A 12,743-nucleotide genomic window follows, 5' to 3' on the forward strand; every position below is an offset into this window, starting at 1 on the left:
TGGGTGAGGCTATACATCTATTAAAGTTTATTGGTGTTGATACAGACAGTTTTTTTGATATTCAGTTGCTAGCCTTAAATTTTTTCTTCATTTCCAAGTTCCCACCCTGCATTTCAGGTGCCTGAATATTTAAGCCTTAGTATATGGTGAAATTCTAATTGAAAAACAGTTTGGTTTTCTTTTGATTCTTTCCTCTGAAATATTTACCTTCTAGGTTTAACATATATTAATAGTACTTGGTAAATTTTCTTTCTCAAGGTGACTGTTTCTGCTCTCTTTGTTTTGCTCTTATTTATGTTTGCAATTTATCGATTTTTAAAATTTTTCTCCTTTTTAGACTTTTACTTGTTGGTGGATGTGAAACTGCTGAAGTAGGCATGTCAAAAGCTTCTAGCTGTGGCCTTTCTGCCTGGAGAGTTCTTTCAGGATCACCGTATTACAAGCAGGTTACTAATGGTGGAGACAGGGTTACTGCAGTAAGTATGAGTTATGGCACTTCACTTTGCTATGTGTCATTTCACTATGCTATTTGTCTTAGACAAATAAGTCCTTTGTAAGATATAGAGGAAGAAATAATTTCATCTTGAATGAGGACAGTGAATTAATGCTGGTATAATTTTATTTCTTTCAAATAACAAATTCAACTGAGGCATATTGTATTTAACTTGGAATAATTTTTAGTAGTGACATTTTTCAGATACTAGAAAAACAACCTAACAGTAGTCCCGTTCCTTGTATTTGCTTATTTAGATGAAAACATGTGCTAAGCACTTTTTAATGTGTTGGCAACTATTTGGAGTGCTTTTTATATGCTCTAACTCATTTAATTCTAAGTAACCCTTTGAGGTAAATATTGTTACTGGCCCGAGTCTGTTGATGAGGTGGTAAGTGAGGTGTAGTTAAGTAAGTTGCCCTGATCATCCAGCTAGCAAATGGCAGAATTAGAGTCCAGATTTCCATATTGTTCCATATTTATATGGACTATTCATCCATCCATCCATTCATTCTATACTTATTTATTGAGCTTCTATTTTGTGTCAGGCAGTCCTTGGGGCTGTAGTAGTCAGCATAGGCTAGGTTCTATTTTGATAATTCAAGCAATCAAATGAGAAAATGCAAAGTCCTGAAATTTCTGTGGCTTATCATATACAGATTTTTTCCTTATTTTGTGGCAAAGCCTGCTGTTGAGATCATGACTCTCCTGGGCAGCTTGTTTCAAGTGATGATTAAAAGATCCATGGAGAGTGGTGACCCTTTGGGGTCCTGCTATCTCAGTTTATGGTCTTAGGAAGGGAGGGGAGAGATAAAAGGTGGAACTTTTTACTGTCTTAGACCAGAAGTGACATTGGTTCTACTTACAGTTCATTTATTGTATTATGGCCCCTCCTAGCTTCAAGGGGCCTGGGAAATAGTTTTTTGTGTGTCCAGAAAGGTGTGAAAAACTAGATATTGGTAAATACGAATTATGTTTACCATCCTGGCCACACTGCAGTCTTGCATGTCTTAGTTATTTGTGTAAACTGTATGAAAGTGAGCACTTGGGCCAGGTGTGGTGGCTCACGCCTGTAATCCCATCACTTTGGGAGGCCGAGTCGGGTGGCTCATGAGGTCAGGAGTTCAAGACCAGCCTGACCAACATGGTGAAACCCCGTCTCTACTAAAAATGTAAAAATTAGCTGGGCGTGGTGGTGTGCACCTGTAATCCCAGCTACTCAGGAGGCTGAGGCAGGAGAATTGATTGAACCTGGGAGGCGGAGGTTGCAGTGAGCTGAGATCGTGCCACTACACTCCAGCCTGGGTGACAGAGCCAGACTCCATCTCAAAAAAAAAAAAAAAAAAAAAAAGAAAAGAAAAGAAAGTGAGCACTTGGCCAAAATTATGCAGCTTGGGCTTACCATGGTGTTACCTAGTGGGCACTCAGATATTTTTTCAGTGAGGGAAGAAATCTAGAAATTAAGTTGAAACACAACATTATCGAACATGTTATGTATTCATTTTGATAATGAATTTGCCAAAAAATATATTGATTTCAAATTATGTTCTAAAACAACAAACTATTAAAGATTTTAGTGTTGAAAATAAACTAATGAAGATGTACTTTTGAAAAGAAATCTTTAGCAATAATAGTAATCCTCTGTGAATTTTATTTTTAGCATTTAATATATACTGCAGTGTGTGATTGTAATTTAACCCAAAAAAGTAGTAGTTTCTTTTTCTTTAAATGAAGTCAACTTACTGGTTTATATGGCACCAGACATTAAACCAGTTTTTACATGTAGAACAGGTTATGCAGTACTGTGCATATGCCTTTCCTTCCATTTATTATCCATCTACCTAGTCTACCAGCCCTTTATTCTCTCTGCAGGACCTAGTAAGGAGAACAGTTGGTGTATCATTGGCCACATTTCACAAATAAGGAGCCTAAGGCACAGTAGAGCATAATAACTGAAAATAGAGGTGTGAGATGGGCCAGATCTAGTTTCTGTTCTGCACCCGCCACCCCATGAAATTCTGTCCATATCAGTGGCACTAATATATGCTCTGATGATTATCCCATAATCTATAAAAAGTAAAGTGAGGTAGAAGTTACTCGTACATATTGGATACATTAGTTCATATCTGTAGGAATTTAGCTATGTTTATCTGTCTGATTTAGGTCATATCCAGCTTGTAGTTTTATATGCGAGATGTTTCAGGGCAGATCTTAGAGTCTGAAGAAGTTTCTCTGAGCTCTGTCTAAAGTAAGCGTGATGTGTGCAGCTTTCTTGGCTCACTGCAACCACTGTCTCCTGGGTTCAAGCGATTCTCCCATCCTCAGCCTCCCGATTACCTGGGATTACAGGCACCCCCCATCACGCCCGGCTAATTTTTGTCTTTTAGTAGAGGTGGGATTTCACCATGTTGGCCAGGCTGATCTTGAACTCCTGACCTTAGGTGATCCACTCACCTTGGCCTCCCAAAGTGCTAGGATTACAGGTGTGAGCCACCACGCCTGGCCAAGTCTGCACCTTGTTTTCAAATGATTCAGTAAAAAAAAAAAAAAAAATTTTAAAGTGTGTGCGTCTGTATACATAGACACACACACAGAGATAAAGCGAATGTGACAAAATGTTAATAACTGGTCTAGCTAGGTGAGAGGTATACTCGTGTTTCATTGTACAATCATTTCAACTTTTCTGTAGCTGTGAAATTTGTCAAAATAGGGTTGAGGAAAGAAGGAAAATGGATGTGTATAGAGGATATAAGGAGAGATAACGTGGGTAAGTGGTGAAAGTCCCTTTTGGTTTGGTGTAATCAAGTGTTTATTTGGGACCCAGTGGGCAAGCAAGTGGCAAGTCACATACCAGGGAACCTTTTTTCACCTTAGTTTCTTTGAATTCTCCTGTGCTTTCCCTTTGCACCTTACTGAAGTATTGGAATCTACTCTGCTATGTATGGTCCTGATCTCTTTGTGGCCTGAGGTTTCGGTATTGAAGTCTTTTAAAAGAAAATTGCTTGTGCGCTGACAAAATAAGTGGGAAAAATACTGAATTGCAAATTGAATGCTCTGCTTATGATTAACTTCTTGAAATGCTGCAAGTGTATTTTAATTATGTTAGTGGCTGTGTCTTGCAGCTAAACTTACAATCATTCTGCATAGCCTTCCCTTACCTCAAAGTAATTTGAGGTTATGGGATTAGTTCCTTTTGTCAGGTGGCAGATATTGTTCTCATCGAACCTCCTCTTACTGTTTGTTTAAGGTTGCTGTTGTCTTGGTGTAGGTATTGACTGAAAAATGCTGCTGACACATACATCATAGTCTCTCACAAGGCTGCTAGGTTGTAAAACAGACTATGCAAAATTCAATATGTGCATTGACCCAAGTTTCCAAATTAATGTTAGTGTCATCTATGTGAGATAGTTTTATTTATTCATTTATTCAACATTTAATCAGTTTTCCAGGTATTAGGAAAACTAATAAACTCTATAACTGTAATAAACTGATAAACTGTAAGATGATCTGCAGTGTTAATTATTTATTGTTGTGTGTTTTTAAGATCAAAATTTTGGAAAACTGTAAAAGAATGAACAAAGTTGACTGAATTTTTATTATTGCTGCTGTTGCTGCTGCTTTTTCAATATAGAATGTTGTTGTGGAAAGAACATAGACTTTTTGAAATCCTATTTCCATGAGAAATCCTATTTCCCTGAAAAAATAGAAGTAATCAGAAGGAATACTTCTGTAGGACCCCACACCCTGCCAGCAGCTATGCCTGTGTACTTTAACTTTTCTCTTGTTCAGACAGAGGAACTGTCCTTGCTCAGGCTAAGGCCAAGCCCTGTGTTTGTCCACTAGATCTCCCACTCTTGTTTATTGAAAGATATTCCTCTTACATCAGGAATTTTGTTACCTCTTAGGTTTATCAGCATATAGCATGCTTTTATTTTTCCCTTCACAAAAACTCTTCAGACTCCACTTTGCCCTGTAGCTACCATCCCATTTCTTTTCCTTTCCTTACAATGCTCAAGAGTTTTCTGTACTTGTTTCCAGTTCCTCTCCTTCCATTCTCCCTTGAATTCACTCAATGGAGATTTGCCTCCATCATTTCATGGAAACTATTCTTATTGATGTTATCAATGTCTTCTAGCATTTTATGAGTTTGTTTTCTTGGTATTCTTTCATTTCTACTAATTGTTTATATAAAAATCAGCTTATTCTGCTTTCCTCTTTCTCTTTTTTGTTGTTTTGTTTCTGCATTGTCACATACATAATATTTGTACATTGGTATCTACTTTCGTCCCCAGCTTTCTTTAGTCATCTATTTATGTATTTTAAAATGCTTACTCAGTTCTTTTGCTGAAGTTTTCCGAGTCGTTGGATGAAGTTATTTTCTAGTATGTTTTGAAAAGGGCTCATAGGTGATGAGTTTCTTGTTTTTGTATTTTATGTTCAAAACTGTTTTGCCATAACCTTGATATTTGAGGGAAAACTTGTCTGGATATAAAATCCTTGGTTCTCCTTTTCTTTCATTAAACTTTTAAAAAATGCTACTTTTGTTTTGCTTTGTATGTGAGATTTTAAAAGTCTGATGCAATCAAATTATTTCCCCTTCGTATTAGTCAGTTTTTCTGGCAGGTCTTTATTTTCTTTATCTTTGAAATCTGATAGCTTCCTAGGATATTGGAGTTGATCATGCTGAGTTTAAATTTCCTGGGTATGCATTGGTTCTTTTAGTGTGTAGATTCAGATTTTTTTCTATTTCTATTTTTTCCATTTTCTGTTTCTGTAAAGTTTTCATGGATTATAATTTTAAATATTCTCTACTTTGGTTTTGTTTATCTTCTTCAGATTCTCTGGCAATGCAAATGTTACTGCTTTTTACTATATTCTCTTTCCAGTAGTTTTTCTTTACTCTTTTTACCTCTCCCTTTTATCTCATTTCCTTTTCACTTTTTAACTCATTTTCATTTTTTCATTGTTTTCATGTCTTCCTTTAAAGCCCCTTATTAAATTATCCTTGAGTACCGTGTAATTTATTCTTTATTTTTTAGATAACGTTGTCTTTTTCTTGTATTTCTTTCCTCAATTTATTGAGCTTTTTATTATTAACTCTTTTTCACTCCTCTTGTCCAGTTCTATTTTCAGTTACTGAATTTTTGATTTAAGGTGGTTTTTCAAGTTGTCCACATTCTCAAATACTTGTCTGACTATATTTAATTCTTTTTGGTGTGCTATGTTAAAGTTTTCTTTTGCTTCATGGTTTGTTTTTCAGCCATAATTTCCCTTTGTTGACACGTGTTGACTTTTGTCTTCTCATGTCTGCAAACTATTTGTGAATCTCTTTCTTCTTCATTTTTATGATATTGGAATACTTTACAAGATTCGTAGGTTAACAGTGCCTTCTTTTGTCAGTATAGCAAAGTTCAAATACCTTAGTAGATTTTTTTGGTTTTGTTTTGGTGGCAGGAGGGGGCGTGAGTTCTCTGATGTTGTGGTTGTCTATTGTCTTGCTGCACACTACATTTGCCCCTTTGCTTCCTTTCCCCTTTACCACCCCTTTGGCAAAAGGCACTTCTTCCTGTTTGCCATTTTTCTCCCTCAGAAGCTCTGTGTTGAAGCCTGCCTCTTCACATCACGCCCACACTTAGGTCCCTTCCCTGTAGGCCATGTCTGATCAACCTGGATGCTTTTATAGTATTTTCACTCAGAGTGGACTTAGTCTTTTTGGTGATAGTTTTGGTTTTAGATGGACCTTAGCCATTTTTGCTAGCTCCCCTCTGTCCTCCCTGGGTGTTTTTCGATTTGCTTTTGCTCACCACCACCCCTTGTGGCAGGTCACAATGGGGTGAGTGGGGACATAGGTTTTAGCAGGAGCAATGGAGATGACACACTGGGATTTGGTGATTTCTTTCCTTTTGCTTACAGTTATTATAAAGTTTGGGTTATTCTCTACCTTCAGGCTAAGCGGAGAGCATGGTTTTTGTGTAGATTTATCTCCCTTTCTTGTTCTCGATTTTTTTGGAGGAAGTATTTGGAGATGTGTATCAAGGCCATCCTTAATGTTTTCAACTCAGAAGTTCTGGCTATTGTGAATATTGTTGCTGTGAACATTCATGTACAAACATTTGTTTGAATGCTTGTTTTCAATTCTTCTGTGTATAGATCTCAGATGGAATTGCTGGGTCATATGTTAGTTTTATGTTTAAGTTTTTGAGGAACCATCAAACTTCTTCCACGGTGGCTGTATGGTTTTATGTTCCCATCAATAGTGTATGAGGGTTCCAGATTCCCTACATCCTCAGCAATGTTCTTTTCCATTAAAAAAATATAGTTTCTAAGTCTAAAGACAAAAATCGTCGTGTGTTACATTAAATTATTTTATACACTGATTTCTAAAGATGAAGTCTTTTTTGGTGTTTTTCAAGCATAGAATCAATTGTTAATAGATGAAATTTCTTTTGGAAGTTTTAGCTTTTTCCATACTGATGTTAGGATGAAATGGCAACCTTGGGCAGCCTTACTTGAGAAGAGCTTGCAGTGGATTCTTATTTGCATAAAGTTTACTGGTTATATATTTAAAAAAGCATTTGATCGTGGATGTATTTTGTAAGATTGTACCACTTGGTGGATTTTTTTTTTTCCGAACAAAAACAGAATCTCACCAAGATCCTTGACACCTTCTTGGTGATTTTCTTTAATCATTTAAAAAAATACTAGATTTGCTATAGTTTTCATTTCATTATAAAAGGACATTTTACAATGATAAGTAATTTCAGTAATCTTTCTTCATACGATGCATTTATTTCGCAGGTACCGAAGACACTGGGATTATTAAGGATGTTAAGTGTCAAGTTTTACAGTCGCCAGGGACAAGAACAGGTAATGCAAATTGGCTTAACTATGGTGGGCTTCTCAAACATTTTTACCTGGAAGTACCTTTAAGGCAAAGCTGAATGAACCTCGAATTTTTTGTATCTTCATCTGAGTGTATTCATATACACTATGTGGCTATATGCATTAGTAAGAATTCATAGAGCTGTTGCTGAAGATCTTTATATTTTACTGTGTATCAACCTTATCTTAAAAGAAAAATAATTATAGAGAATATACCCAGCTTTCTTGGGGATCTGGGAATATAGCTCAAGGAATTCTCCTAGAAACATTATATATATCTCTTTGAATTTCATATTTTATCTTTACAAATCTTGTGAATTTTGTATTATTGTTCATAATATATCATTTTTTGGCTTAATATTAAAAAAAAATTCTTCCCCAAATCTGAGATTACTGATGCTCCAAGAAGAAATGTGCCTCTTGACCCTGGGTTTTAAGTACCATTGTTTTACTGTCTTGTTACTTAGCAGGAAAAGCGTGGATCCATGGCAAGGACATTAGACGGTTTCATCCAGATGAATATCAGTGATACTTAGGAACTGCCTCTGTGAGGTGGTTACATTTGTTTCTCTGTTTGATTTTCACAAGAGTCTTGACCTACACTGGGGAATCAAATCATACTTTTGTCTTGTGGGGGAATCAAATCATACTCCTGTCTTGGGGGAAAATCAAATAATCTAATCTTTTTCACTGCTTTAATTTCTTTCCCTGTAGGACCTGCTGATATGAAAAGTCAGGCCTCCATATCTGCAGATTCTGTATCCCTCAAATGCTGTATTTCCAATCCATGGTTGGTTGAATCAGAGGATGTGGAACCTGCGGATATGGAAGGCTTGACTGTACTGTACTTTTTATCATTATTTTAGAGAGTACTCCTTCTACTTACTAAAAAAAAAGTTAATCATAAAACAGCCTTAGGCAGGTTCTTCAGGCATTGCAGGGGAAGGGATTCTTATCATGGGAGATTACAACTCCATGAGTGTTACCATCCCTAAAGACCTTCCAGTGGGATAAGATGTGGAGGTAGAAGATGGTGATATTGATGATCCTGACCCTGTGTTGTCCTAGGCTGATGTGTGTATTTGTGTCTTAGTTTTTAACAAAAATGTGTAAAAAGTAAAAGCATAAAATAAAATACAAAAGTTTATAGTACAAGAATGTAAAGAAAGAATTTTTTTTTAATACAGATGTATATATAGCATGTTTGTGTTTTAAGCTAATGTTGTCACAGAAGTCAAAAAGGTAAAAAAATACAAAGTTTATAAAGTAAAAAAGTTACAGTAAGGGAAGGCTAATTTATTATTGAAGAAAGAAAGTTTAAAAAAATGAATGTAGTAGAGCCTAAGTGTACAGTGTTTCTAAAGTCTACAGTAATGTGCAGTAATGTCCTGTCCTAGGCCTTCCCATTCACTTGCCACTCACTCACTCACCCAAAGCAACTTCTAGTTCTGCAAGCTCCATTCATGGTAAATGCCCTATACAGGTGTTCCATTTGTTATCTTTTATACTATTTACTGTACCTTTTCTGTGTTTAGATACACAAATATTTACCATTGTGCTCCAGTTGCCCACAGTATTCAGTAGAGTAGCATGCTGAGCAGGTTCGTGGCCTAGGAGCAATAGGCTATACCACCCAGCCTAGGTGCATAGTAGCTATCCCATCTATATCTGTGTAACTGCACTCTGTGTATGATGTTTTCACAACGACGAAATCACCTAATTACGCATTTTGCAGAACATCTCCCTGTTGTTAAGTGATACATGACTGTACTAAAATTTTAGAGCTGAAAGAGCTCATAGGGCTTATCTAATAATTTATTATCATGAACACTTTGACAAGTATTTTCACAGGATCTCACAGGAAGTTTGCATTACCTACACTGGCATTATGATGCCTACTTTTTATTGATGAAGAGATTAAGGCCTCAAGAGAAATGTGTGCCTAAACTCACTTATCCAGTGTCAGAGATGTGTTTGGTCTTCTGTTGGTTTGTGATCCAGTGCTTGTTTTCACCACTTCTAGTTGGTTATTGTCTTAAACCTTTAGTTGGTAATTTGGAAGAAACAGAAACTAAGATGTGTTTCAAAGTAGCTGAGATGACAAATTACTTAATATCTTAGAAAGAATTATCTATTTTACTACTCAAGGTTGGCAGCAATTATATTTCTCTTAAAATGTGTTCCTCTTAGCCTGGCGTGGTGGCTTACGCCTGTTATCCGAGTTCTTTGGGAGGCTGAGGTGAGAGGATCACTTAAGCCCAGGAGGTCGAGGCTGCAGTGAGCCATGATTGTGCCACTGCCCTCCAACTTGGGGGACAGAATGAGACCCTGGCTCAAAAAAAAAAAAGTTCCTCTTAACTACTAATATCTTTACAAAATGGGCCTGCTTTCCTGTATAACCATATTATTAATATTTAGTTCATTTAAAAATTTACTTATGAAACTCTATCAACACTGAGATTGTATAGTATTAGAGGTAATGTAAGTAAAATAGCCAAGACAGTGATTGTCATATTGCAGATACTCAGCAAATAATAATGGTGTAATGGTGACTGCTGTTATCTCTGTTAATTTCTTTATATCGTGAATTATAGAATTAATAATTAGCAGTCCACAGGTTCTTTTTGAATTGTGGTTTATTATACCCAAACTTACGTGGCTTTAAAAAATAACTTCTCATTGTCTGGCATATAATATTAACTTTCTTTTTTTTTTTTTTCTTTGAGACGGAGTCTCTCTCTGTCGCCCAGGCTGGAGTGCAGCAGCTCACTGCAAGCTCCACCTGCCAGGTTCACACCATTCTCCTGCCTCAGCCTCCTGAGTAGCTGGGACTACAGGCACCTGCCACCATACCCGGCTAATTTTTTGTATTTTTAGTAGAGATGAGGTTTCACCGTGTTAGCCAGGATGGTCTGGGTCTCCTGACCTCATTATCCGCCGGCCTCAGCCTCCCGAAGTGCTGGGATTACAGGCATGAGCCACCACGCCTGGCCAGTATTATCTTTTAAAAGAGTATATTAAGATAAGAATTATTTATATTCTTTTATAAAGGATATTGGCTTGGATCTTTTCTTTTTTTTTTTTGAGATAGTCTCGCTCTGTCACCCGGGCTGGAGTGCAGTGGCGCGATCTAGGCTCATTGCAAGCTCCACCTCCCGGGTTCACGCCATTCTCCTGCCTCAGCCTCTCGAGTAGCTGGGACTACAGGTGCCCGCCACCACGCCCAGCTGATTTTTTAATTTTTTTAGTAGAGACGGGGTTTCACCGTGTTAGCCAGGATGGTCCTCGTGATCCACCTGCCTCGGCCTCCCAAAGTGCTGGGATTACAGGCGTGAGCCACCGCACTTGGCCTTTTTTTTTTTATTTTTCAAAAGCCTTTTTTTCTTTCCTTCATGCATTTACAGTGTTTTTGTCACAGGTTGTTAGTCAGGCTTTTGAGGCTGACTTTGATTTGAAGGATAGATTTCTAATTTTGTTTGTGTGTGTGTGAGACTTCTAAAATATAATGGTCTAGAATATCTAGTAAACTTCTTGAGGGTGGGGATTTATGTTTGTTTTGTTCATTGCTGACTTCCTACAGTGCAAAACAATGCCTGGTACCTAATATTTATTATTGAATATATAATATTCAGTAAATACTTGTGGAATGTTGGAAGAGCAGCACTTATAAATTTGCCTTTTATTGATCTGAGTATTTTTTCTTTAAGAATATGTAGTACTTCAGAATGTTTCAAATGTATGCACTAGAAAACTACTTTCTTTTTAATACAGTTTGTATATTTGAAAGTTACAGGAAATGGCAAATCACTCATTTTTAATTCTATTAAATTAGATGACAGGTGATTGATTTCAGTACAAAGGTCTGATGTTTAACGTTCTTAAAAACCTTGTCTTGGAAAGGACAGTTAGTTAGGAAGTTTTATTGCAATGTTTGAGGGAAAGTACAACTCATTCTCCAAATATTGCTGCCAGTAGTAGAAGGATTTAATAGTATTTTTAATGAAGAAAGAACAAATGGATATTGGAGCTAGTGGAATACAGTGGATTGCAGCAGATACTAGTGATACTCTTTGCTATCAAGCCGTATTTCATGACAATTTCTTTGTGTTCATATTTTAACAATTCATGTAGTTTTCCTTAATAAAGATCATTATGCCTTCTCAATCAAAACGTTTTAAAATAGTCTCATTTTACTTTTTAAATTTTTACTTTTTTAAAAAATTTAACTTTTATTGTAAGTTCAGGGGTACATGTGCAGGTTTGTTATATAGGTAAACTTGTGACATGAGGGTTTGTTGTACAGATTATTTCATCACACAGATATTAGGCCTAGTCCCATTAGTTATTTTTCCTCATCCTCTCCCTCCTCCCACCCTCCACCTGCTCATAGACCTCAGTATGTGTTGTTCCCCTCTATGTGTCCATGTGTTCTCATCATTTAGCTCCTACTTATAAGTAAGAACATGTGGTATTTGGTTGTTCCTCTATTAGTTCCTGCATTAGTTTTCTAAGGATAATGGCCTCCAGCTCCATCCATGTTGCTGCAAAGGACATAGTGTTGTTCTTTTTTAGGGCTGCATAATATTCCATGTATGTAACACATTTTCTTTATCCAGTCTATCACTGAAGGGCATTTAGGTTTATTCCATGTCTTTGCTATTGTAAATAGTGCTGCAGTGAACATACGTGTGCATGTGTCTTTATGACAGAACGATTTATATTCCCCAGTGTATTAGTCTGTTCTCACACTGCTGTAAGAACTACCTGAGGCTGGATGCAGTGGCTCATGCCTGTAATCCCAGCACTTGGGAGGCTGAGGCAGGCAGATCACTTGAGATCAAGAGTTTGAGACCAGCCCGGTTAACATGGTGAAACCCCATTTTTACTAAAAATGCAAAAATTAGCTGGGTGTGGTGGCACACACTTGTCATTTCAGCTACTTGGGAGGCTGAGGTGGGAAGATTGTTTGAACCCAGGAGGTAGAGGTTACAGCAAGCCAAGAATCGCACCACTGCATTCCAGCCTGGGCAATGGAGCAAGACTGTCTCAAAAAAAATAAATAAATAAATAAAAGTAACTCCCTGAGACTGGGTAATTTATGAAGAAAAGAGGTTTAATTGACTCACAGTTCTGCAGACTTAACAGGAAGCATGACTGGGAGGCCTCTGGAAACTTAACAATCATGGCGGAAGGTGAAGAGGAAGGAAGCACATCTTTACCATGGTGGAGCAGGAGAGAGAGAGAGAGAGAGAGAGAGAGAGAGAGAGCACAAATGGGGAAGTGCCACACACTTTTAAACTATCAGATCTTGTGAGAACTCACTATCATGAGAACAGCAAGGGGAAATCCGCCCCCATGGTTCAGTCAC

General features: G+C 37.1%; 1 protein-coding gene across 1 annotated transcript in view; it reads left to right on the plus strand.

The window, feature by feature from the left end:
* NBAS (NBAS subunit of NRZ tethering complex) overlaps positions 1–12,743 on the plus strand; it is a 393,558-nt gene that overhangs the window by 52,154 nt on the left and 328,661 nt on the right. The window contains exons 10-11 of the mRNA XM_054476756.2: positions 338–476; positions 7,292–7,360. Coding sequence (XP_054332731.1) covers positions 338–476; positions 7,292–7,360 — 208 coding nt within the window. The remainder of the gene's footprint in view (positions 1–337; positions 477–7,291; positions 7,361–12,743) is intronic.

This window comes from Pongo pygmaeus, chromosome 12 (assembly GCF_028885625.2).
Source record: "Pongo pygmaeus isolate AG05252 chromosome 12, NHGRI_mPonPyg2-v2.0_pri, whole genome shotgun sequence".
In the NCBI taxonomy this organism is placed as follows: Eukaryota; Metazoa; Chordata; class Mammalia; order Primates; family Hominidae; genus Pongo; species Pongo pygmaeus.